Here is a 25,435-nt window from a genome sequence, read left to right on the forward strand (position 1 = left end):
AAAGTTTATAATCATAATACAGTAATTTTGAAGAGAGAGAGAATAGCACTTTAATATCATTTGTTGATTTTTTTTTTTAAAAAAAGGAAAAAAAAATATATATATATAATTATGCTCTTAATAAAGCTAAAAATAGAAAATAAAAAATAGAGAGATTAAAAATAAAGACAGATATAATATGAATATGAAAAACTAACCAGCAATAACTACAGACACAACATACACTGACATCAAACTCCTGAAATATCGACGTACATTCATAGTAATATTGACCAATGACATTTGAGATAAGAAAGAGAGTCGTGCGATTGAATCTCTCCTGTCATTGGTTGATTTGCCCTCGTCATGCTGGTGTTTTTTGGTTCCACTAATATCGACCAATAGCAAGTGAATCTGTGCGCAAGCGCACGGAACTATACAACGTAATGACGTATGACGTACGAACGAAATGGACGCATCAAATGCCGCTAGTTCAGCAAGCGTATCGCATGTGTTTACGATCCAATTATTTTTGTAATTTACGGAGCAAGTGTCAGTATTGTCAAGTGAATTACCAGCTAATATAATTATCTGTCTCGTAATCACCTTTCAAAAGCTCACTGAAGTCGAAATCGCAATAAAATTAGTTGTTCGAGCAAACTCCGTAATACAAGATGGCATTGCCACCGAATTACAAACAAGTTGCAATGGCTACATCGAATATCGTAGCTTCCAATCGTGAGTAATAATTAATTTATTCTTCTAAAATTTTAAAGATTATTTAGCTTTGAAATCGAGACACCTAAATTGTAATGTTTCTACATCTTTTTGTAGAACGTATAAGAGCATCTGGTGGGAGTTCAAGTAGTTCAACGAACAGTGTAAGTAATTATTACTACAATAAAATATATTTATTGGATATTTAAATGTAAAAATTGAATTTTAAAATTACCATAACTTGTTTATTTTTAGAAAGATACTCAGAGTCCATTTGTACAGACTCCTCATAGCCATCCAGGATTTATACCACAGAAAGTTGGGAAGAATACAAATGTATATATATCTGATTTTATATAAATTAAAACATTGTTGTGCATGTGTTATGTAAGAGATATAAACAATTTTGTATCAATTTAAGAATAATATTGCATCAATAGTGTGTAAAATTAATGAAAAATTTAATTTTATAGTAATATTAATAATTTTTATTATTAGGCTGATTCTCGTATGCCAAAACCACCTAAACCACCAGAGAAACCTCTTATGCCGTATATGAGATATAGCAGGAAAGTGTGGGATCAAGTAAAAGCTCAGAATCCTGAATTAAAACTATGGGAAATAGGTAAAATTATTGGACAGATGTGGAGAGATTTGCCAGAAGAAGATAAGACAGAATTTATTGAAGAGTACGAAGCCGAGAAGGTGCACAAATAATGCTTCCTATTTTGATTATTCCATAATTTGATTTTATTCACATACATATTGTTCTATTATTTAATTATAGGTGGAATATGAAAAAAGCTTGAAGACTTATCACAATTCGCCTGCATACTTAGCTTATATTGCAGCTAAAAATCGTGGAAAGTCTGGTAGGTGAACATACAATGAATATAATTCCGAGGCTTATGATAAAAACTAGGTATTTGTAATAATAAAATTTTATAATAATAAAATATTTTTATATCTAACACAGCGTTGTGTGCAGCACAACAAAATAATGATGATCGAGAAAGTCATGAACGTTCGTCAGGTAGCAGTAAAAGTCAAGCGGCTCAGGATAGGAGGATTGATATTTTACCAGCAGAAGATGATGATGGTATTAAAAAAAATATAGTGATTATTATTATTGTAAATTAATATATGCATATATTTATTTTATATATAACTTCTATTTGATTTATAGATCAAGATGACGGATACTCTGTGAAACATGTAGCATATTCACGTTACACGAGAAATCATCGACTTATTAATGAGATCTTTAGTGATACTGTTGTCCCAGATGTTCGTTCTGTAGTCACTACTCAAAGAATGCAAGTTTTACGACGTCAAGTACAATCTTTAACAATGCATCAGGTAATTAATATGCTTACACACACATGTATATAAATAATGTGTTTTATAATATCTTAAACTAAAATATCTTGGATATTCCAGAAAAAACTTGAAGCCGAATTGCAACAAATTGAAGAGAAATTTGAAGCAAAGAAACGTAAATTTATAGAAACCAGTGAAATATTTCAAGAAGAATTAAAAAAGGTATAGGAAACTTTTTTTAATTAATAGTTTAATTAATAATTTTACAAAATATTTTCGGTTTCTTTTTCAGCACTGTAAACCAGCAGTGGATGAAGAAACGTTCAATAAAATGGTAGAACGGCAATATGAGGTTCTTAGACGGGAGAGACTAAAAGGAGCAGAAGAGAACCGCTCGGATGGACCGGCGTCTAGCGAATCCACTCCAAACTCTACTCCAACTCCGACTCCTGCATCACTTAACGACGAGACCCAACCTGATGTAAAATAATATTAAATCATGTTCATATATAAGTTTTAAAATGTCAATATAATAAATACTTAATTTTTTCACATATTTACAGGTTTCTGATAATGATTCAATGGAGAAGAAATCCAGTAGCGTTGATAAACCTAATATTGAAATGAATAAGAAAATGTCGCCTCCATACATCGAAAATAAGACCGAGGCACCGCCAGCTGTGCAAACCAACGTTAATCAACAACACATTGGACCTAACTCTGCAATCTACTGCAATAACGTGGTCAATCCGATTCAACAGCATCCGCATCAACAACAGACGCAAACGTCGCAGCATCCGCCGTTGCAACATCAACCATCGCCTCCTCAACAACCGCATCAGCCTCCTCCGCTGACGCAACAGCATCAACCACAGCCACCGCCGCCCCAGCAGCATCAACCACTACCTGTTTCACAACATCAGGCGCCGCCGTCGCTGCAACCGCCGTCGCTGCAACCGCCATCGCTGCAACCGCCATCGCTGCAACCGCAGCCACCGCAACAGCAGCAACCACCACAATCACAGCAGCAACAACCCTCAGCGCCGCCGGTGTTGACACCTCAACAACCAACTACGACAGCCACGGCAGCGGCAGCCGCAGTTGCGGCTGTAGTCGCGAGCGCAAACGCGACTGCAAATTCCACTCCGCCAAATATGCCGCCGGTGTCTGCATCGGCGGTACCCATCCAGCATAATCCCCATCAGCAGGGAATGCTGGCGAATCATTCGATGCCACCACATCAGGCGCCACAAGGTTCTCAGGGCACGCAGGTTCTGCCGCCGCAGGGACCGAATCCACACACTCCGCAAATGATGCCACCCAATCAAGCTTACGGCCAGCAACCATATCAATCAGGACCCGGTCCTCAACAACCGCAGAATGTTCCACTACCTCCGAGACCGCCACATCCCTCTTACAGCTATTCCCAGCAACAGCCATATCATCAACCTTATCCGCAATACGCTCATCCATATTATCATCAACCATATTCGCAGTATTCGCCCCATCCAATGGGACGTCCTCATGGCCACGGTCCTCATAGTCCGCACAGTCCACATTATCATCCTCAATCACCTCACACGGTTGTTACTGAAAGCAACACCAGTACCAATGTCACTGGCGGTTCTGCAGCCGCTGCTACTTCCGCACCTGCTCCTGACACGAATAATCCTACTTCATATTCGCCCGCAGGACACTGTGAGAACGAACGTTCTGGTGCGCCGGAGAATCAGGAAGGTCAGGTAGATGCTAAATCAGGATCCAATTAAATATTGTTTATTTTACAATTATTCCGAATTTTCATAAACATGTATTTGACTATTTCTATATTCTTATGTTAACAAACTTTCAACATAATCCTTCCAGTATATAATAAAAATGTAGTGATAATTCTTAGCTTGATTATAGCATGCAATTAGAGATGTAATTTTGAAAAAAAAACAAGGCTTCTTTTTCGCAAAAAAATTTATGAAAAAGATTTTTTTGTTTTTTTCTATTACATTTCTACCTGCAACACATACCACATGAAGTTGTATTGTTCCACGAAACGATTGTATGGCGAGGTAAAATGGATAGAAGAACATTGTATACAAACTTTTTAATTATTATATCTTCGATTTATAGTATAATCAGTCTTATTTCACTGGTTTCATTTGCCAAAGTCCATCATTTAAATAATGACAATTTTCGATGCCTATTCCCTTATTTACTTTGGCACTGCAAATCATGATATAATATCCGATTAATATATATTATAAATAAATAAATAAATAAATATTCAAAAAAAATAAATATTTAAAAAAAAATTATTTTAACTTACATGTCTTCCGTTGATAATGTTGTAATTCCAACAGCTAATGCATGTTGTTTGCCCTCTGCCATAACTGCCTATTTATCTCAAATTAAGGAGTTATATCTCAATGTGTGTAATAAACTAATTAAAATGTATAAAATATTTGTATGATTAATTTTAAATTTGAAGGATACAACAACAGTTCCTTTCTCTACAGTCATCATCTTTGCACCTTTTGATGTCAAACCAGGACACATTATATTGGCTCCGCTAAGAACAAATCTAATGGCACCTTTGTCAACTTGCTGCATTGGCAAGAAGAATGGATCTGAAAATATATGATTTATAATAATATAAAAGAAAGTTTATGATAAAAATCTATTTATTATTCAATTATTTAATAAACAAACTTACACTTGTGTAGTAACTTTAAAGTAGGCATCCAGGGGCCCTCACGTTGGCGAAAAAATAACAGGTCTCCTGCTGCATTCACTATGATCTCTATGTGGTCGTGACTGATGATATAAAAAGTAAAGTGTATTAAATGTGTAAATTCTAGATAAATCTTCGTGCAGGTGGTAACTCACCATTTTACAATACGGAAAGCGTCCTTTTTTGGTATTATAACGTCTATATGACTATCCAGATGAGGATAAAGCTCAAGGAGTTTTGAACGAATCCCCTTTTGTACGGATGATTTTAATTGCTGAACACCAGAAACGCTGTCCTTCTCATCAAATCTAACAAAAGGTAACGAGGTAATAATATTTGTATAATTAAATATCTATGATGTATCTGTATGTGTACTATACATAAATATTTCCTATTCAGCATTTCCTTATCAAGACTGACATTCGATGAAATACTGATTACTTTTATAACTTTTTATAACGACAAATATTTAAATTGTTTAATGTATGTATTCATACAAATATATTTTTGCCTCTATATCACGTATTACAGAGAAATTAATGTACTGAGGACGACTGACACAAAAGAACGTACTTACAAAAGAATATACGTACTTTTTAAACATTTTCTCGATTTTCTGTGATATACCACCACTTTGGAACGACGCATCCAATTAATCGGTCATCTAGTGTCAAGACGTTAATTATTTCTAGATACACTTTTCCAATGTACACTTATGGCAACGTACATCCGCGAAGATGATAAGTGGTAAGGTTATGTCAGTTAAATGCTGTGCATTGTGCATGTGCTTACGCACATCACACATGCATACTTACCATGAGATGACACGACTATCGTGTGTCAAGGCTTATTCAGAAAGATTTGCATAAAAAGTATCTAAAAAAAAAGTAGCCTATCACACAAGGATAAAGGATGCATTCTCTATATTAAAAATTTGATTTCTTTGTACAAATTTATGTATAATAGACGAACCTTATTTATTTACGAAAGAACAACAACTATTCTCGATGATATTTTTGACTAACAGGAAAAAACTTTCTATGTATAGAAAGTTTCAATTAGTATGAAGAAATTAATGTTTTTAAATAATTTTAAATTATTTTTTAAGTATTAAAATTTGTATAATTATTATGTATATATTTTGAGGTTTTATAGTTAAAATTTAAGTAATAAAAAATTTTAGTTTTTTAAATATATATTGAATTTCAATATATGTATCGTAATATGAGATTTTTGTTTGAATATCATTTTATATAAAAGTTAAATATTTAACTTTTTTAAAATAAATTTTTTGTTAAGGAAATAATTCTAAATTTATCAAAATAGAGAAGAAATCTAATAAAATATATTATACAGCTTCTTTTTTACTTCCAATATATATATGCGCTTTTAAATATCAACGCATTTTTTTTTCATTAAATCTTTGCATTCGGAAATAATTGATCTTTGTCAATAATTTTTTTCCTCTTCAAAAGATTAATTTATTGTCTAAAGAATATAAATAACGTGTATTATGGATTTGTATAAATTAATCTTTCGCCATATAATTCTACGTTTTCATTTCGCAATTAACATTTGAAAACAAAAAAAGGAAACAAAAATATTACTATGTATATACTACAAAAAGCGATAATATATTATCTAGATTTTTTATATCCTCTCTTTCTCTTAAGAAAGAAGAAGATAAAGTCGTGCGCGCTCGAGATAAATCATTTTTATTTCTTAAGAACTATATAGCGATATCAAAACTTTCAGTCAAAGTGCAAACGATTTTTCAATGAACTCGAAAGAGGGATGCTTTTTATAGAGAATTATGTTGCATCTATCCATTAATATTTTTCAAAATTCATTGCGATTATATATATGCTGCATTCAGAAATTATCATTTCTCAATGCATGGGTTAATACGATCAATGTACAAGAAATTAATCATGTATATGTATGTATATATATGATGATAATGCTATTTTTCGTATAACAAATACGATATGCAACACTCGTATAATATCTTTTTATATTTCACAAGTACCTGAAACGTGCTAATTATTCATTGCATTATCGTTTTACAAGCGATCTAATGTACAGCGGCACAACCTTTCGTGCGTATTGCTAAAAATTGGACAAGGCATACGCGTTGTAATTTTATTTAACAATCCAAGTGTTCGATAAACGCATATATACGTTTTTCGTTACATGCAATAGTCTTTCAAATCCTCAAATAATTTTTTTATCAATTCAACGTATCATTTCATAAACTATACGAAGACGTTCTCGACGATGTAATAAAAATGTAAAGATCGTCAGTCGAATACGTCGCCAAGTCGCAAAGTCGTCTTCTTATTGCGATATACACAAAAATGAAAGACAGGTTCTCGGTAAATTTATCAATCGTACAATTATAGAGTATTTACAATAATCTTCTAATATAAAATAATAATTCTAATTCTTCTATTGGTGTCTGTGTATTACAGATGTACATAAATCAGTTGAATCGCATGCGTGACAAACGGAGGATTCAAGTACGATGTCGAAGCTGTCTCACGCGCGGAGCGTCTTATTAACATTGCTTCCAGTAGCATCTATCTAGAAGAGACTAGCACAACGAGAGAAAACAAACGTTTATGTATTATTTTATTTCATCGTTGAGACTTTTCAGAAGAAATTATTTCTTTCGTTAATCACCCAATTTTTCTTCCTCTTTGTATCATATCTAAACACAATTTAACATTTTCATAGCTATACATGTTTGGAGCCTGAGAAAAGTCGCGAATCGAAGCGGGAGCGAGATGGTTTCCGACGAAATTACAGCCGACACGTCAAATCGAGTTCTTCGTATTTCTAAACATCAAACAACGACAGGAAATAATTCTTTAAATAATTCTCCAGTTAATTTTAAATAGAGATGAGAGCGGGAGAAAAAAAAACTCTCGGAATAGTTCACCTGATGAAAGGTGTATTCACGGTGGACTTGCGTTCATTTCACTTACATTATGACATGATCACTAATCATATTGGAGTGACATTGTCATGGTGTTTATACCGAATTATACTACATGAAAAGTAATATATAAGTTAGCCCGAAGTACGTTTATACGGCGATGAATATCGTCGTCTATTCCGCTCGTTCGTTGTTCTAGATCATTAAAGTTAATCTTTAAGATCTAGAATGCAGGATCCATCGTTTGTATACATGTAGAGAAAATTCTCCGATCTCTTACGAAATACACAAATGATTTGTGTGTGATGATTGGTCAAATACATATGTTAATTACAGATTCGCATCGTTTGTTCTACAAGCAACAAAAGTCGAAGATATAACAACGTTAATAAATATGAGGAAATATTTTAATTTATATAACATATGATAGATATTTCGTTAATTCCGAGAAACAATCTAAGAATATAAATAAATTTTGTAAGTAAACTCTCTTTGAAAAAATCTAAAATATTATTCACAAGGCGAGAGAGGCGGAGAGAAAGGATGTGAGAAATAACATGTAATATACTGTTTTTAAATATGTAAGTCTGCGCACATCTCTCCGAAAAAAATTTCATAAATCTTACATTACTAAGTGTAAGAATTAATATTCATCTTTTTTTTCAAATTGAAAGTCCGAATCAGATTAAACGTGGGAGATCCCACAAAGTAGAGTTATAGATGTTGCCATTGGGTCGGCATAAGAGTGTTCGAGGACTGTTCAATCGCCCTGGCTACGGATTCGTGAAGTCCATGACCGAGCCATATGTGATTCAACCGTCGATACTTCTCGTGGCACAGATGCAACGGATTTCCGCGTCGCAAACCCTGATCCGTCTCGCCATACTCGTCAAGATACGGTGGGCACACGAAAGAGCCGCGATTCGGCGCGCGCAGGAACAAAATCTCGCATTCGCGTACACGTAGGAATATACCGATGCCGTAGCCGCACTTGCTGGCGTGATACGTGCACGCGCCTACCGCTGTCTTATTGAGCTCCGTTTGGCAGCAATAGCTTTGCGAGCATAGCATCTCGCCGCATACCAAGCACATGGTTGGATTACGTGAATCTTCCCGATCACTGTTCGGACAAGTAAACTGAGATATTGAATTGATGAGCTCGCTGTAATCGTCGGGCAGGTCTACCAGCTTGTTCACCATCAACGGATCCTTGACGATCTCAGACTTCTTGGCGCCCGAACGATGATTCCAAACAGTGGGATGATTCCGCCACACGTCTATCAGCTTCAAAGTAACATCTAGATGAGAATAGATGAGACCGTCACAAGTAGCGGGCAGTCCCAGATACAGACAAAGTTTCTCGTACGTGTCGCCGTGCACCTGGGTCAGTTCGTTCGGCGGTGGTACGTCAGTCACGTAATGAAAGTAAATGGCGCAACATCGGAGGAAGGGCCGACAAGCAGACTCTACTTGTCGCCACACATTGCTAGCTCTCTGTTTGTCAAAGTGCACACCTAGAATATGGAACAGGGCAATATCCGATTCAGCTTCTGCTTCTTGACTATCCACTTCCATAATGTTGGAAACATCGATCGTGAAGAGGATCTTTGCAATGTGGCACAGAAATACGAGCTTGAGTGCGTGCGACTCGAACACGCAGCCAGTGATGATAGGTGGTGGATTCGGACCTCCTTCGTGCACCTTGGTGTGAAAGAGACTCGGTAATGAGTTGATGAGCGGCACTAGCACGCCAAGTGGATCGATGTCAAAAATGCTAGGCCCGCTGGACGGACTCTCCATTAGTATCGTAAGCAGCGATACTGCGTAAATCATAATCTGTTCGCGATCCGACCAGATATTCACGCGATTCGACATACTCGCACCCAGGAGGGCCGACAATCGCACAAGGCTCTCCAGACTGTCGCCCTGTCGAGAAGTCATTGAGCCCAACAGTGGCTTGTCCATGTCGCGTAACAGGAACTCTATCGCATGGATCGTGTATGCTGTCGACTTCCAAGCTAATAAAGGCAGATCACCATCGATAAAATCTTTGAATTTCAAGCGCGTGATTTGTCCGAAGATCGAAGCGTATTTGTGGATCATCCCCTCCATTTTTCGTGCGAGATGCGGCCCGGATTGCGAATACTGAGATTCGAACGGCTCCCAAGCTTCTTCGATCTCTTGTCGGAGGACGGTCATAGGGTTGACGACGTCCATGATGTCTAATTCATCCTTTACCGGTTCCATGATTTTGCCGAACTTTCTATTCCGTTTACATTCCATCGCTAGCGCCATGACTTTCAACCACGTCTCGAAACTAATATCCGGCTGTGGTTCTGGAGTTGGTTGCAACATCTTCAAGGGCGGTACAAGTAGAAGAACAGTATTGCTGAGACATTCGCACAGCGGACAGAGATACTCGTGGTTTTCGGCGTCAAAGCTCGCTGGTGCCCGCGTTCTGTAGGGCCGTCGGTTCTCTTTAACAAGTACGTTATCGAAATAATCTTGCCAGCAGTGAGCGTGCATCACGTGGCCACATGTGCTAGTATACGGTGACACTCCCAGTTTGGCCGACAAATATAACGGATCGGGTTCCTCAAGATCTGCTCGACGTTGACACAATACAGTGGATTGCTGAACAAACGCAGCCAATACCATTGCTGGATCACCTTCTGTCACAATCTGATCCTCTTGACACAAGATGCATGTATACGTCTTTTGTTCGCATAGCCTATTAGTCTGGCCGATGCCAACAGCAACCGGTGTACTTTCTTCTTGGGAGGAAGATTCTGTCAAGTCCATACTAGAGCCACGATCGCTAGTTTTGCTATTGGCGTCCAGGTTCGCCTCCTCGAACAAGGTAGCATTCTTCTTCATGAAATGCTTCTGCATAGCTGCCATCTGCGCCATGATCTTGGCGCGTTTTTGAGCTGCCATTTTTGTTCGCCACTCTTTGTCTGTCTCTTTAGTGCTGTCAGCATCGCTCGTTTGCTGCAGTGGCTGTTGCTCGGTGTTCGAAGATGCTAGACTAGTTTCCGTAACGATTAAACTAGCAACTTCGCGATACTTGGACAAAACCCATGTGAGCAAATCTTTGTGAGCCTCCATGCGCGGACTGGTGGATAAATCCTCTAGCAACTTATAAATCTTCCATTTAGCTGCCCGTTCGGAAAACGCGAGGAAGGGATAATAGCCAGATTCTTGTTCTTGCAGCGCGTAACCAATCAGATGAAGTATCTTGTGTACCTGCGGCTCAGAGAAACTCCTAGCTATGAAATTGAGCGCGCGTTCTAGTACAGTTTGCATAATGTAAAGCATAACATCGCACTGCAATAGATCTGTCACCATACTGAATGACTCCGTTAGTCTAGGCAGCTTCGGTGGTGGACAACATTCCAGCTCTCCCTGAGCTTTCCTGCGCTTTCGTTGAACTTCTTCAGATCGGCTGTGTTCTTCCTTCGTGTAGTGATAGAAGAATACGTTGTATTCCGTGTATAAGTGCGGCTTCAATTCATATACACCTTTCCCTGCTGACACCTGCGCCGGTTTTTTAAAATCTGCTACCTCGTTTATCACCCTCTCTACATCGGTCTGAACATGGTGAACAACATCTTCCGGTAACGTTTTATTCAATTCTGAATGAGAGAGCGATCTTATACACAACTGCTGTATGATTTCTTTCTTAAGACGATCGTCCGCAGTCACTTGACCGACACCAGGAACGTGTCTCTCGCCAATAATCGTGATGAGCAAGCCCAGAAACTCCTCTACTAGATTGATCGTCTGTCGCATACTGTCCTCCTCTGGATTTTTCAGAGCGTTTACCTCGAAATCTGGTTGCGCCCAATTGAGGAGATTGAACTTATTTAAGATGTGAATCAAAAATTCATTACTTTCTATCAGAGATGCACCGACTTGCAGCAAAATGATGTCTCGATCCAGCATCTCGCTACGGCACTTGACATTGTGATAAAAATATAACTGATTTAGTAAGGAATAACCATTTCGTCGCCACATTCCCGAGTGTACCTGTGAGATCATAGCTTGTGCTGTCAATACGGGTTCGATAATTTGTTCGAGCGTTGGTTTCGTTTGATTGATAAATTCGGACGATTGAAAATGTAAATTATACTTTTCCAGATGCAAGAACAGGCCAGCCAGAAATCTCGAGAGCGGCAAATGGATGGAGACTGGTTCGGATGATACGTCATACTGTAGACAGGTCGCGCTATGATCTGCCAATTCTCGTACCTGACTTGGTGCTGGATCGTTTCCTAGTTGCTCATACAGCTTCCTCAAGAGCAATATGAAGGACTTGATCAATACTACTCTGTCAGAGCCGCACCACTCCATAGCCAGAGTGATAACCGGTGACAACTTGATATGCAGATTAAATGCAGATTCCCATTCCGGTTCATATTCCATATGCTGACCGACTTGTCGGAGTACGGCGTCCATGCATTGCATACTGCAGAAAAGGGTGAATAACAATGAGATTCCTTGTAAGAAACCGCGTCTCAAATCGTCCGTCCATTCGTCCGGCTTCGCACTCAATAAATATCGCAAATCGTAGAGTATATATTGAGCTCGCTTAAAAGAATGGTGCGGCATGTTTCTCTCGAATTCCAATTTCCCAGCAGCGTTACATCGTCGAGAGCTCTCGGAAACGAATGTATTCAATAAGATAAACAGCGCGTCATGATGTGCGATAAGCAGATGCGCCAAAGTTGGCACGGTAAATAACTGAACGGAAAGCGAGACAATCGAGAATGCATGATCGTGATCGTCTTTGATAAAATCCTTCATGACGGAACCATAATTATAGGTGAACACGATGGCAAGTGCCTTCTTGCTCTCATATTCCATGAGCATTCCAGATATAAATAACCTATGCCACGCCGTTCTGGCAGATTTCCATAGCTGCGAATCCCTTGTAAGTATGCCTTCAACGATCGACGTGTCGGGTAATTTCGTATTGAGCGCTATGTTGCTGAACAACACGCGAAAACCTTCGCAATGACTTATAAACTGTTGCAGCCAATTGAGCAATCTCATGGCGAACGTCTGATGAGCCACTATGTGAGTATGAAGGACCAGCACCTTGAGCGGTCGATTACTATGTCTGTACGTGAATTTTTCAATGTCGGCGCGTAGTTCGTTGCAGTGCCGAAATACCGAGCACTTCACTACAGCCCTACCTTCTCTGTCAACGTTAGTCACAAACTCTACAGCCTCCTTCTGTGAGCATTTAATAACACGTTGGAGCATATTTATCACTTGATCAAAGGTGTGATGCTCATCGTTGAAGAGTACAGTGCAATAAGTGTCAAAAACGTCCAATTGATCGAGCGTGAGCGAGTAAAGTGCCGTGTCTCTGATGCAGAGATTCGACGGTAGCGCAACAGTATATCTTAGTGTCAACAGTTCATAACAATATTCCAACACTGCTTCAAACACCGTCACCGCTCTCTCTGCTATGTCACCAGGCAATTTGTTGCCACGCGAATCCTTCGATTGTGTTCCAGCTAAATGTATATTGCAAAACGGCTCGTTTTTCCAAGCTTCCGTATCGCCGCAGTCACAGCATCCGCCACCACCGGATGTACCCATCTTGTATTTGTGATTTCGATGAGCAGATTGTTTAAAACAGTCTACACATAGGACGCAAGTCGAGTCCATACCACATTGTCTGCAACTATAGGTCGGTTCACCTATTTTAAACATTCTGCCACATATAGACGGTGGATTGTCCATCTTACTGAGCTCTTTTAAAATTGTTTGTGGATCACCGCCACACATAAATTCTTCCAGAGGCTTGAGAAGCAGTCTCCGCGCCGTCTCGTCGTCGATAGTCCATTCCAAACAATTTGCATTACGTTCAGGACTATATATTTTTGGCACCCAGACTCGCCAATATTCTCTAAAATTGATACTTGTCAGTACCCCTTTGTTCATTTTCTCTGTCCATACATCTACGCATGATGCATTTGTATCTGGGAATAAAGGTTGCATCAAAGTAAGATCCATGTCTTCAATGCCCACCGATGGCTGACCTTCTATATTTTCATAATTCATCTTGTCTCATTTAAACTGCAAGCGCAATGTGTACTGAAAGTGTAAAAGAAATTATTATTTACAAAAAAAAAATAAGTTTATTTTGTTTTTACATATAAAAAATAGTATATATATATATATGTGTATAAATATACTAACCAAAGGAAGGATATACACATTAAATATAACTGCAGATATAATCCAGACAAATGTACATTTTAATAAGTGTCTTTATATCCAATTAACTCATCCAGTGTCTTATCACTATAAAGCATCATTAGAATTTTTTCTGCATCTGAGATTTTACAGACACCATTAATCATAATCATTCCCAAAAAATATTTATTGCAGTATCATGTAGCATCATCATTTTTAATAATTCACAACCTGAAAGCAGTCATTCAGTGTAAATTCACATGTATCTCAGAATAAATTTAAATATGGTGTATAAATTTTTAAATATTTCGTTACACATAAGAATATTCGCCAGAATTTAACATCTATATATATGCATATATATATATGTGTACCTATATATATATATATATATATATATATATATATATATATATATATATATATATATGTATAGTTATATATATATATATATATATATATATATATATATATATGTACAAAGTGCGTGACTCTGAAATCCAAAATTAAAGGTACAGTAACAACAAATACACCCATGTCACTCCGTATTGCGCTGCTAAGTATCTCGCTCATACGTATATGTATGCGAGATATACCTAGTTTGTGAAAGCGACGAGGGGGTTTTGTACGATAATGTCCGGCGAGGGTTGGGGATTTTTCGGCACGACAGGATTATTTTTATCCCGCGAACGATACTCACTACTGTCAACGAGAGCAGGTCAAGGTTAATAAAAGGCTCTCCGCGAGGCTCTCACACGGGCTCTTTGTCCCCTTGCGAAATACCGTCGACCCGAATCCGATCGCGATTACGGTCACGATCCGTGACCACCACTTTCCCCGCGTCGCTCGACGCGCAATTCGCGCTCGCGCGACACCGTACACTACGCAAATTACACAACCACGAAGATTGACATTTCGTGGCAATATACGATGAGCAATACCCTCCACAGCTGCTGCAACAATGATGCATCAAAATGGCTTATGATGGCTCGCAAGGTCTGCGCGAGCCTCTCCGCGGACCAAAATTATGCAAGTACTAGAGAGGCGGTTGCGAATAACTACGAATTGCAAAAACCTAACCTAACCTCTTCTAGGTTGCGTTCGAAAATATACTCGTCGCAATAGAATGGCGTTTAATTGACCAATCAAAAGAAAATGTTCCTTTGTCCTGACAAATCAGAGTCTACTAGAGTAAATTATCGAACGCGACGAGAGCATTTCTCTTCTATTTCAATATTTTCTAACATGACTTTCTGCACTTTGGCTGCGTTCATGGCCGTTTCCAATTGTTGACTCGTGTTGACTGTTCTCGCCGTTGCCCGATACTTCGATATCGTCATCGTAGAATTGTGATTATAATTCCTAATATGGCCAGTGAGAAAAAATCGGCGAAAACATCGTCGAAAAAAGAGAAATCCACCGAGGAGATACTTGTAGAGTTTCAAACGCTCCGAAATGAGCAGAGAATGTTGGCAAATAAACTGTCCGAAATGGAAATGGAATTGAACGAGCACAAGTATGAGTCGAGCTAACCTGTACACTTGCAGTTTGCCCCTTTAATAATTATATTATTTAACGCGAAAAAAATTTAAGAAAGAATTTGTCGCAAATTTTCAATTTCGTGAAACTCAATCGAACAATCTTGGGACAATCGATAATTTTTTGTGCTGATAAATCGTCATCCATCCAACTAATATATATATATGTATATATAAAACTGATATTTCAGAATTGTTATCGATACATTAAAGAACATAGATCCCAAGAGAAAGTGCTACCGGATGATTGGCGGAGTTTTGTGCGAACGTACGGTGGAAGATGTTATGCCTGCTCTGGTGACAAATAAAGAACAAGTATAACTTATTATCACATATTGATATTAGTGTTCTTTGGATTCTTCTTGAAAGAGGATATAATTTTTATATACATATGATAATAAATTTAAATGTATTTTCAGTTGATAAAAGTGATAGATGCTTTAAACGATCAGGTAACAAAGAAAGGAATTGAGATAAATGAATTTAAGGAGAAGCATAATATCAGAATCAGAGGTCAAGATGATTTGCAGCAACAAGGAGAAGATAATAACAACAAGGAAACTAAAAGAAAGGCAATTGTTGTGAATCCAATTGAGGTTTAAATGTAATAAATAATTATTTTTCGATATTTATATATTAAGGCATTTCATAAATGAAGAATCAAAGTCAATAACTCATATCTCTTCAGTTGTATACATTTTTAAATTACCCTCTGTGTTTATTTATTATATCATTTTGATAAACAATTTCTATGCTTTATAAACTATTCTGTTAGATACTTGGTCTGTAAATGTGTTTGTAAAAAAAAAAAAATTACAATATTGTGAAATCTTGCAAATACACAAATTAGATATCTACAGTTTCATTGTTGAAGGCTTTTGATTATTTTTATCTTTAGCATTATATATTAATAAAAATGAAATATAGGATAAGACTTATATGTTTTTCTCCTCTATAAGACGAATATATATTTATATATTTATTTTATCTGCACAAAGAAAATTTATATTTAAATATAATCCTACAAAGATGTAAATTTAATATATATTTCAATCGTACATTTCGAAAAAGATTAAACAGCTTCAAAATATACGTTTAAAAACCTTTCGCCATGTTTACTCTTGTAAAATTGTCCAATTGAGATGTTCAAGACGTCTCATAGGGAATTGTGTAGCACGTGCTTTTCGCATAAAAGGGACTTTGCGCAATCGTCATATACAGATGCGAATTTATTTTCAGCTAGAGATACTCAAGAATCTTTATCACTACTCTTTACTAAGAAGAAATAATTACAACATTTTGCGAATATCTCGCATGATGTGGTCCATTTTCAAGTGATCTGAATCGACCTGTGCGGGCACGCGATCGCTTTACCTGCTCATTGGCGTAGTGCTCCGAAAATTCTACTGGACGTGTGCGTCAAAAATTTACGATGGCGGCGATGTTGAAGGTTAGTGAACAGTGAATAAACAAATTACTACTAGAAAAGCATGGTAAATCCTTTTATCTCGTCGAAATAGGATTTCGACCGCAAAAATTGATGTTATTTTATCTCACATACTACGCAATAACAGACAATTATGTCGCAAAATGCAGCACCAATGTTAAAATTTATTTGACATTAACGTTCAAAAAATATACATTTATGTTGTCTTATCGCGTTCATTTTATGTTATCGTAATTAAATGCTTAATCGAATTTTTATTGAATATTAACTCGAACATTATTTTTATTTTACACATTTATATTTTAACTTTTTTTTTTCCCTTACATTTCGACTAATTTTATCAAGATATTAAAATATCTGAGTTATTTACTTTTTGTTTGTTAGTCCCTTTTTTTTTTCAATGTATTTAACAAGAAATGATATATTTAATATTTAGGATAAAGCACAATTTGAAGAAAAATGGCCACAAATGCGACCGATTATATTGAAATTACTTAAGCAAGAACCAGTAACACAAGGAGAATGGCAGGATTTATTTTATGCTGTTCAAGTATGCTTATGGGACGACAAAGGACCTCCCAAATTACGTGATGCCCTAAAAGATGATATAATGGATTTTATACAACAAGCTCAACAGGTCAGAAAAACAGAAAACAACTAATTAGTTTATGCTAAAACTATTTTATGTTAAGGTTATAGTTTTAGCACACTTGTTTCATTTGTCAGACTAAAACAAAATATATATTATAACTTTGCACAGAGAGTTTTAGCACATCAAGAAGAACAAGCATTGTTGAAAGCATATATAGTTGAGTGGAGAAAGTTTTTTACACAATGTAACTATTTACCAACACCATTTAGACAATTAGAACCGTATCTCGCGGGAAAAACTAGTTCCAGCACACAAAAAAGGAACCAACCTGATGATATAGTTAGAAAGGTAAAGGTTTTATGAAATATGTATAAAATATTATATATTACATATTTTTTATATTTTACATATTATTTTTTTGTTCATCTTTTGTGCTTTTTTCTTGTAGCTAATGTTGGATAGTTGGAACCAAAGTATATTCAATGACATAAAACAAAAACTTCAAGAAGCAGCCATGAGATTAGTACGAGCCGAAAGAAATGGCGAAGCGTTTGATTCTCAACTTGTTATCGGTGTCAGAGAATCTTATGGTAATTGTTATGAAATAATATGCATTATAAATTTATATGGTTATATAGTAAAAAAAAATTTTCTCTAATAATATATAACATTTTAATATTTCAGTAAACTTGTGTTCAAATCCTACCGATAAGCTTCAAATATATAGGGAAAATTTTGAAGCTGCATACATACAAGCCACTGAAGCGTTTTATTGGGTAAAAGCACCGGAACATTTGTCTATGCATGGTGTAGAGACTTATATGCGTTACGCCGAATCAAAATTGAGAGAAGAGGAATTGCGTGCTCAAAAATACTTGGAACCGAATACCGCGAGTATGCAACGGTTAACGGATTGTTGCGTAAAAGTATTAGTTGCTACTTTTAAACCAGCCATACTCGCAGAGTGTCCGCGAATGATACAACATAATCAAACTGACAGTGAGTATCACTGTTTGCAATTTGCAATTTTGTTGGTTTGCGATTAATTTTATAGTAATACATGCCATTTTTTTTTACCAACGATTAGTTAACAAGATATAATAATTGCAGAGCTTCGCCTTATGTTAAAATTAATGGATAGAGTGTCAGATGGCGTAAGTCCTATGTTGAGAAATTTAGAAGAACATATCGCGAGTGCAGGTCTTACCGACATGATGGCAGCTGTAGACGTTATTACTCAAGATTCTGAAAAATACGTGGAAAGACTGTTAGATCTTTTCCATAGATTTTCCACGCTGGTTAAACAGGCATTCGATGATGATCCACGGTTTCTTACAGCACGAGATAAAGCTTATAAGCTCGTTGTCAATGACGCCTCAGTATTTAAATTAGAATTACCTACTCGACAGGGTTCTGGAATCGGTGGCGCATCTGTTTTAAATAGTAGACCTATTACTAACAACAATGGATTAGCTGAATCGAAGTGTCCAGAACTCCTCGCGAATTTCTGTGATATGCTTCTTAGAAAAACACCTCTCAGTAAGAAACTGACCACCGACGAAATTGAAAGTAAATTGAAGGATGTGGTCAGTAAATATATATACAATGAGACACAATTGTATTCATTAATATCATAAATTAAAAATCAAATATTTTTGCTGAAATTTATGTTATATTGTATTTTATTTTAGCTGTTAGTGTTAAAATACGTTCAAAACAAGGATGTGTTTATGCGTTATCATAAAGCGCATTTAACTAGACGATTAATATTAGATACGACCACAGACTCGGAAAAAGAAGAGAATATGGTAGATATGCTTCGTGAAGTCGGTATGCCTGCAGACTTCGTTAATAAGTTAGCTCGTATGTTTCAAGATATTAAAGTATCTCAGGATCTGAATCAGCAATTTAAGGAACAATGTCGAGCCGCCATTGCAGATAGCATAAATATTAAGGTAACTATATGCTTTTTTCATACACACATACATACACAAACACACACAAATATATACATATGTATATATATTTTATTCTTATAGATTCTTAATGCGGGTGCATGGGCTAGAGGCAGTGAACGTGTTACTGTGAGTTTACCGCTTCAGTTGGAAGATTATATTCCGGAGGTTGAAGAATTTTATAAAAAGAAGCATAGTGGAAGGAAGTTGCAATGGCATCACCACATGTCGAACGGAACGGTATCCTGCAAATATTAATAAAATTCTACTTTTATTCGAGCAATATTTCAAGACATTTTCATTTCTTAATGCGTATATCATGACATGTTAATGTTCCAGATAACCTTTGCAAATAAAGTTGGACGTTTCGATATAGACGTAACGACCTTTCAAATGGCAGTGTTGTTCGCCTGGAATCAACGACCCAACGAAAAGGTCACGTACGAGAATCTCCGATTAGCTACTGAGCTTCCAGATCCCGAACTTAGACGAACTCTATGGTCTTTGTGTGCCTTCCCAAAGTTAAAACGACAACTTCTTTTGGTGGAACCGCATGCCGCCACTCCAAAAGATTTTGCGAATGATACAAGATTTTGGGTCAATCAAGAATTCGCTATTGTGTTCGTATCTATTTTTTATATTAACAAAAAATATTGCACAATGCTATATTAATTGTATTTTACTTTAATTCGTTTTTATAAAATATATATTACATTTCATTGATTATATTTTGGAATTTAGTATTTGTGTATGTCTGTATGGGCAATAATGTAGATTTATTTTCAAAATGATACAAATTATGTTTACAAATATTATTATGTATAATTATTTTTGACATTAGAAAAAATGGCAAGATGCAAAAGCGGGGAAAAATAAACTTGATAGGACGTCTTCAATTATCAACAGAGCGTAGCAGAGAAGAGGACAACCAATCTATTGTACAACTCAGAATATTACGAGTACAGGTACATGATATATCATTTTTAAATGAAATAGCACAACATAATACCTAGAAAAATATTGAATGACATTTATTCGAAGTTTATTCAAAGATTATATGAATAATTTTTATCTTCTTATATTTGACTTCACAGGAAGCTATTATCAAGATCTTAAAAATGCGCAAGAAGATTACTAACGCGCAACTACAGACCGAACTAGTGGATATATTGAAAAATATGTTTTTACCGAGTAAAAAGATGATAAAGGAACAAATTGAATGGCTCATTGAACACAAGTATATTCGTAGGCACGATGATGACATTAATACATTTGTGTACATGGCATAACACGGAATTATATATACATACAAGATTGTTCGCGAACTATGGTTAATATTATATTTTTATAAAAAAAATTTAGTTTTTTCAATATATGCGAGGGATATACGTTCGAGTCCGCGCGATTATGTTTCATCTGTTTTCTTGTAATACAGTTTGAAAAGGAGGAAAAGGCGATATTTGATTAGATTTTCAAATAAGATGCCGACGAGGCAATTTATATTGCCAGCATTTGCCGATTATTATACATGAATAAGTGAAATATGTAATAAAACTGAAAAATGTCGCAATAATAATAAGAAAGATGTAAAATATCGTATCATGATAAAACTAACATTTATCGTTTATTTTTTTGGACATTGTATTAGATTAATATAGTGGATCTGTATTAATCTAATTAGAATTGGATTAAATTTAAAGAAAAAATTGTCAGGATCGCGTGCTACCACTATTCCCACTATTTATATTTATATTTTACTAAAAAAGCATTCTCAAAATATCGTTATAACGTTTTAAAAAATTTTGTTGTGTTAAACTTATTAAAAAAAAAAAGAATTTTTGTTACAATATTAATATAAGAAACAATTTGGCACTAAAACATCAATTAGATCCATGCACATATTTGGACGACAGTGCACACATATTGTGTGTGTATGTGTGTGTACATATACACATTGCATAAAACTCAATTATAAATAAAAATAAAATTCAATCATAAATAAAAATCCGCATATATATATTTAATTAAATATATGCATACTATAATGTTTTATATATGGATTTACTCACCACTGAGATATGGATTATTGCGAAAGAATTGGTCTGGAATATTCTCTACATGGCACAACATATTTTTGATTTATTACTAGAATTTATAATTTGCGGACGGCGTTCAAAGATATTCATAATTCTCATTTTCAGGATACACATTAAAAGCCCGACGAATGTTATCCAATGGCCTATAACAATACTTTAATACTTTAATGCATAAGCACGTACCTCGCAACACCAAATTTGATTTTAGCGATGATAGAAATATATGTATTTATATGATTTCTACATCTGGACCGTAGTTACGATGGTTCAAATTGTCGAAATAATCGTCAGAATAGTTACTTAAGCAAATAATAACGACGGTTATATGTATAAAGCTTTTATATAACTTCAATAAGAGTGAAAGACGAGTGTAATGGTATAAAATCTCAATGAATTAAACGACAGAACATTTCATAACTGTATACAATACGTTCTTATCGAATCTCATTGAATTTCTATTTTTACCTATTATCATTACTATGCAATAAATTCCACGTGGTAACAAGTAGCACTTACATCAGACTATATATATATATATATATATATATGTCAGAATTTTAACATAAAATAATTCATATTTATATTTTCTTTTTTAATACAAATCATTTGTACATTATTTCCTCCGGTATATAATAATTATTTATGTATTAGTTATTTATATAGATTTTCAATTATTCGATAAAGAAAGATTAAAATTAAATGATGCAGTAAAACGGTTTTACAATATTTTTCATCGCCAGGAGGATACGAATGATACTACACACTATATAAAAGTAAGTGTTACTATAAAGTATTTATAAATATTCAACAATTATTTTTAGGTCACAAATCTTGCAATAACAGGAATTATAATTGTTTCACACACATGCAGAACAGTATATGTACATATACACAATCACCACTGCCGTTGTGTAAATCAGTATAACGCTGATATGATCACACACGGTATCGATGCCTATCCTATTTTTTTTTTGTTTTACTAACTTAATCCTTAAAGAGCAAAGTGATAACAATAGGTGATTTTATAAACTTCATTGACAAGAGATCATAGATATAGATTTAAGATGTTCAAGCTAATGTGAGCTAGCTTTTTCTACAGAAAACACACAGAACGAAGAACCACACGATATTTTTAGAACAATACATTCGTATACACACAAATATCACATACATATTAATGTCATATACTTCCATAGATTTTTTCTCGCATGCACGCAAGACTCAATTAAAAAATCACCAAAAAAAATAATCTTAAAAGTATTTTCAAAAAAAAAAAAAAAAAAAAAAAAAAGAAAAATATTAGAATAAATAATAAAATAGAGCCATTAAACACTCCTTTTTGATTCTCTGTGTCAATTGATTATTCTAAGACTATAGTATCTTTTATGGATTTACAACAATACTGTGTTTTACATTATGTGCTATTTAAGAATAGAAATAACACACCGACAATGAGAGGTAGAATTGCAAAATTTTTGAATATATCTTCAACAATTTCCGTCTTTGATTCATCGACTTTTAATTTTATCACATCGGACGTAATTTTTCACGATATGTACGATATAATATCAATTATTGACACAATTATTGGTTAAGGAAATAATGTAGAAACAATATAGGCCAAATTGTTGGAATTTTTTCAACTCGTCGCACATATATTATAAGAAATAAGAAATGTAAGCAATTCACAAATGTACAAACACAATTTTAAACTCTATTTCTTGATTATATAACAATGGATATTTATAGAGAATTGATATTTATAGATCACTGCTACCCATAGGAAGCTTGGTAAATATTATGTACCAGACTTCATCGTTGTCTGCAAACTATCAATCTTTTTACAATGCATCACTTTTTTTCATCATTTGGATACTAGCCACACAATCGGATGTGTGAATTATAACCTTGAGATAATAATACTTTTTAATTTAAAATCGCTCACTAGATGTGCTCTTCTTTCAGCTCGAGCCTAGTTACTCTGTGGGTTATAAGACCTTATCAATGTATGATAAATCAAAAACCGGGAGAAGGGAAAATTAGTGTTCCGGACATCGTGTGTGTTGAATGCGAGGCGCATTCTTTCCCGAATTCGCACTCTCACAAACATGTACGACTATGCCCGGCTGTCCTGATCCTCCTGGATGTATCTCATGAGTTCCACCTGTAATATTCATTATTCTTGTATACTAGAAATTTCTCAGAGAGATTTAGATAATATAATATCACATTATCTTTTTTATTTCTACATAAAAGATAAACTCGAGATAATAAGCGATAATAGTAACCTGCAGATAAATTGGCTATAGCAGCTAATAAATCGTGATTAACGAGTGGCTCTCCTTCTTCACGTGGTTGCCAACCAACTGGTGGAGAAGCAGGAGGAGATATGAGGAACTGTTTAGTAAGAGCAGGTGGTTGAAGATGTTGATCCTCCATATCTAGAAATTAAGATTTTTAATAAAAAGTACTTTTTTATTTATCATTGTAAAAAACGCTTAAGTATACAATAGAAAATTTCACACTAATTACAAACCTATAGGCGTCACTGGTTGTGCAAAATAACAATTAATATCAGTTTCTCCAAAATGTGTCTGATGCAAATGTAATCTTGCATTTGCTGCAGCATTGGGAGAATTATAATTTACCCTCATTCTTCTGAAGGATCTAAAGTATTGAAATGTAGCATCATCTCCAAATTGTTTGAAGAGATTTTCTATGGCTGGCTATAAGAATAGAATAATATCACAATATAACAGAATAGGTTTGTCATTAATTATGTTTCATGCAAGACTATTTTATTACCTTTAGATCGTCATTTTTAAAAACTCGAGGATCAACGTTAGTAACAATTACAGAAGTTGGTAAGTCTTCATCATGAACTAATTCATCGATTGATCTGATGTCTGTATCGTGGCTTTCTCTTTCAAATTCTAGTTCTAATTGTTCGTAATTTGGATGTAAATTTGGTAAACCATCCACTTCATTAATTATTATATTTTCAGAATCTTCAAGCTCCCCCTCCTCTATCAAACCTGTATTACTGCATTTTTCTTCCATTTTTTTCCTGCTAGATTTAAAAATAAATAAGAATTTTGAATTAGTATATATAAACTTAAAAATTTATAAAATTTAAGATTTTTAAGTGTATTTATCATCTAATATATAAAATGGAAGGAAATATAACATTACATTAAGTAATACTTCCATACTTATATAAATGCAATGAATGAAAATGAAGGAAAAAAATCAGATTATTTATGTATATAAATTAAATTATAATTGAAATATATTTTGCAAGAGATATATTTGTGTTTTCTGAAATGTTTTTTGCATATAATATCTTCCTATTGATTAATAAAAGAGCAATGTGAGCAGTAGATTTGCTTTATTGACAATGTGTCATCAGATCAAGTTCATTGTCATCAGACAATACAAAGCAAAGAAAATAACACGTATGTACGTACGACTCAATGTTATTGCAGGTGACATTCATATTATTCGATGAGTCGCGATAAACAATAACAATAAGAGGTGTAAGTTTTTTGTTTCTTACCTTCGATCTCTAAATGAAGAGGAGATCAAACACCGTGATGAATGTTTTCAAAACGCTGTTTTCGTCACAGGTATATTTCGTTACATACGTAATGTCTGCACCATCTTAACGAATTTAATCGCGTAGCTGTCAATCAATGATATCAACATCATTCTCGAGATGTATTCACTTCTACCTTATTTTCGACGACATTTGCTATTTCATTGTTGTTATTACAACGTAACCGCACGTCATCGTTGACTTTATAACAAGAACAACCTCGCGCGTCCCATCCGTATCGCGATCCGATCGAATGCCATGGTCGGGGTACAGATTAGGGTAGGTTAGAGTGCACAGTAGGAGTGGTGGAACGTGGAACTATT

The 25,435-nt window shown here is 35.2% G+C and overlaps 6 protein-coding genes across 8 annotated transcripts; 3 read left to right on the plus strand and 3 right to left on the minus strand.

Moving 5' to 3' along the window:
- Positions 1–435: 435 nt before the first annotated feature.
- Positions 436–3,996, plus strand: LOC140669577 (uncharacterized). Its single transcript, XM_072899564.1, has 10 exons — positions 436–717; positions 814–860; positions 952–1,032; positions 1,195–1,401; positions 1,484–1,568; positions 1,673–1,795; positions 1,883–2,055; positions 2,137–2,238; positions 2,309–2,497; positions 2,580–3,996. Exons 1-10 carry the CDS (start codon positions 654–656, stop codon positions 3,783–3,785), a joined length of 2,277 nt encoding a protein of 758 aa, XP_072755665.1. The 5' UTR covers positions 436–653; the 3' UTR covers positions 3,786–3,996.
- Positions 3,997–4,099: 103 nt separating this feature from the next.
- Positions 4,100–5,563, minus strand: Mcts1 (malignant T-cell-amplified sequence 1 homolog). The gene is made up of 6 exons (XM_072899578.1): positions 5,335–5,563; positions 4,897–5,049; positions 4,724–4,824; positions 4,504–4,637; positions 4,337–4,404; positions 4,100–4,233 (listed from the first exon to the last, which is right to left on the minus strand). Exons 1-6 carry the CDS (start codon positions 5,343–5,345, stop codon positions 4,152–4,154), a joined length of 549 nt encoding a protein of 182 aa, XP_072755679.1. The 5' UTR covers positions 5,346–5,563; the 3' UTR covers positions 4,100–4,151.
- Positions 5,564–6,356: 793 nt separating this feature from the next.
- On the minus strand, positions 6,357–14,902 carry Ubr1 (Ubr1 ubiquitin ligase). The gene is made up of 3 exons (XM_072898908.1): positions 14,590–14,902; positions 13,893–14,120; positions 6,357–13,787 (listed from the first exon to the last, which is right to left on the minus strand). The coding sequence occupies exon 3, from the start codon at positions 13,752–13,754 to the stop codon at positions 8,394–8,396; it is 5,361 nt and encodes a 1,786-aa protein (XP_072755009.1). The 5' UTR covers positions 13,755–13,787; positions 13,893–14,120; positions 14,590–14,902; the 3' UTR covers positions 6,357–8,393.
- Positions 14,903–15,160: 258 nt separating this feature from the next.
- Pfdn2 (prefoldin 2) lies at positions 15,161–16,101 on the plus strand. The gene is made up of 3 exons (XM_072898909.1): positions 15,161–15,405; positions 15,619–15,742; positions 15,847–16,101. Exons 1-3 carry the CDS (start codon positions 15,257–15,259, stop codon positions 16,027–16,029), a joined length of 456 nt encoding a protein of 151 aa, XP_072755010.1. The 5' UTR covers positions 15,161–15,256; the 3' UTR covers positions 16,030–16,101.
- Positions 16,102–16,631: 530 nt separating this feature from the next.
- Positions 16,632–21,944, plus strand: Cul5 (cullin 5). Of its 2 annotated transcripts, none has more exons than XM_072898886.1 (11): positions 16,632–16,877; positions 17,311–17,511; positions 17,635–17,814; positions 17,915–18,056; positions 18,151–18,465; positions 18,577–19,052; positions 19,158–19,421; positions 19,506–19,661; positions 19,761–20,041; positions 20,263–20,386; positions 20,516–21,944. In XM_072898886.1, the coding sequence occupies exons 1-11, from the start codon at positions 16,860–16,862 to the stop codon at positions 20,708–20,710; spliced, it is 2,352 nt and encodes a 783-aa protein (XP_072754987.1). In that variant the 5' UTR covers positions 16,632–16,859; the 3' UTR covers positions 20,711–21,944. The 2 variants fall into 2 exon arrangements, with proteins under 2 accessions (XP_072754987.1, XP_072754988.1); XM_072898887.1 differs by having other exon boundaries at positions 16,875–16,920.
- Sra (RRM_RCAN_like domain containing protein Sra) lies at positions 20,332–25,381 on the minus strand. Of its 2 annotated transcripts, none has more exons than XM_072898891.1 (5): positions 25,074–25,381; positions 24,323–24,584; positions 24,054–24,243; positions 23,806–23,958; positions 20,332–23,681 (listed from the first exon to the last, which is right to left on the minus strand). In XM_072898891.1, exons 2-5 carry the CDS (start codon positions 24,575–24,577, stop codon positions 23,557–23,559), a joined length of 723 nt encoding a protein of 240 aa, XP_072754992.1. In that variant the 5' UTR covers positions 24,578–24,584; positions 25,074–25,381; the 3' UTR covers positions 20,332–23,556. The 2 variants fall into 2 exon arrangements, with proteins under 2 accessions (XP_072754992.1, XP_072754991.1); XM_072898890.1 differs by having other exon boundaries at positions 24,323–24,587; positions 25,074–25,380.
- Positions 25,382–25,435: the final 54 nt, after the last annotated feature.

This window comes from Anoplolepis gracilipes, chromosome 9 (genome assembly GCF_047496725.1).
Source record: "Anoplolepis gracilipes chromosome 9, ASM4749672v1, whole genome shotgun sequence".
Classification (NCBI taxonomy): Eukaryota; Metazoa; Arthropoda; class Insecta; order Hymenoptera; family Formicidae; genus Anoplolepis; species Anoplolepis gracilipes.

What these genes read in the sequence shown, in the direction of transcription:
- Mcts1 (XM_072899578.1), bottom strand. An exon ending in GCTTTCCGTATTGTAAAATG is followed by an intron (nt 4,825 to 4,896) that starts GTGAGTTACCAC and finishes TTATATCATCAG; the next exon opens with TCACGACCACATAGAGATCA. An exon ending in ACATTATCAACGGAAGACAT is followed by an intron (nt 4,234 to 4,336) that starts GTAAGTTAAAAT and finishes CATGATTTGCAG; the next exon opens with TGCCAAAGTAAATAAGGGAA.
- LOC140669577 (XM_072899564.1), top strand. Translation starts at nt 654, where the DNA reads ATGGCATTGCCACCGAATTACAAACAAGTTGCAATGGCTACATCGAAT. An exon ending in GAATATCGTAGCTTCCAATC is followed by an intron (nt 718 to 813) that starts GTGAGTAATAAT and finishes ATCTTTTTGTAG; the next exon opens with AACGTATAAGAGCATCTGGT. An exon ending in AAGTTGGGAAGAATACAAAT is followed by an intron (nt 1,033 to 1,194) that starts GTATATATATCT and finishes TTTTATTATTAG; the next exon opens with GCTGATTCTCGTATGCCAAA.
- Pfdn2 (XM_072898909.1), top strand. Translation starts at nt 15,257, where the DNA reads ATGGCCAGTGAGAAAAAATCGGCGAAAACATCGTCGAAAAAAGAGAAA. An exon ending in ATGGAATTGAACGAGCACAA is followed by an intron (nt 15,406 to 15,618) that starts GTATGAGTCGAG and finishes CTGATATTTCAG; the next exon opens with AATTGTTATCGATACATTAA. An exon ending in TGGTGACAAATAAAGAACAA is followed by an intron (nt 15,743 to 15,846) that starts GTATAACTTATT and finishes ATGTATTTTCAG; the next exon opens with TTGATAAAAGTGATAGATGC.
- Ubr1 (XM_072898908.1), bottom strand. Translation starts at nt 13,754, where the DNA reads ATGAATTATGAAAATATAGAAGGTCAGCCATCGGTGGGCATTGAAGAC.
- Cul5 (XM_072898886.1), top strand. An exon ending in CTGATGATATAGTTAGAAAG is followed by an intron (nt 17,815 to 17,914) that starts GTAAAGGTTTTA and finishes TTTTTCTTGTAG; the next exon opens with CTAATGTTGGATAGTTGGAA. An exon ending in AAAGTAAATTGAAGGATGTG is followed by an intron (nt 19,053 to 19,157) that starts GTCAGTAAATAT and finishes ATTTTATTTTAG; the next exon opens with CTGTTAGTGTTAAAATACGT.
- Sra (XM_072898891.1), bottom strand. Translation starts at nt 24,577, where the DNA reads ATGGAAGAAAAATGCAGTAATACAGGTTTGATAGAGGAGGGGGAGCTT. An exon ending in TTAAAAATGACGATCTAAAG is followed by an intron (nt 24,244 to 24,322) that starts GTAATAAAATAG and finishes CTATTCTTATAG; the next exon opens with CCAGCCATAGAAAATCTCTT. An exon ending in ACAACCAGTGACGCCTATAG is followed by an intron (nt 23,959 to 24,053) that starts GTTTGTAATTAG and finishes CTTAATTTCTAG; the next exon opens with ATATGGAGGATCAACATCTT.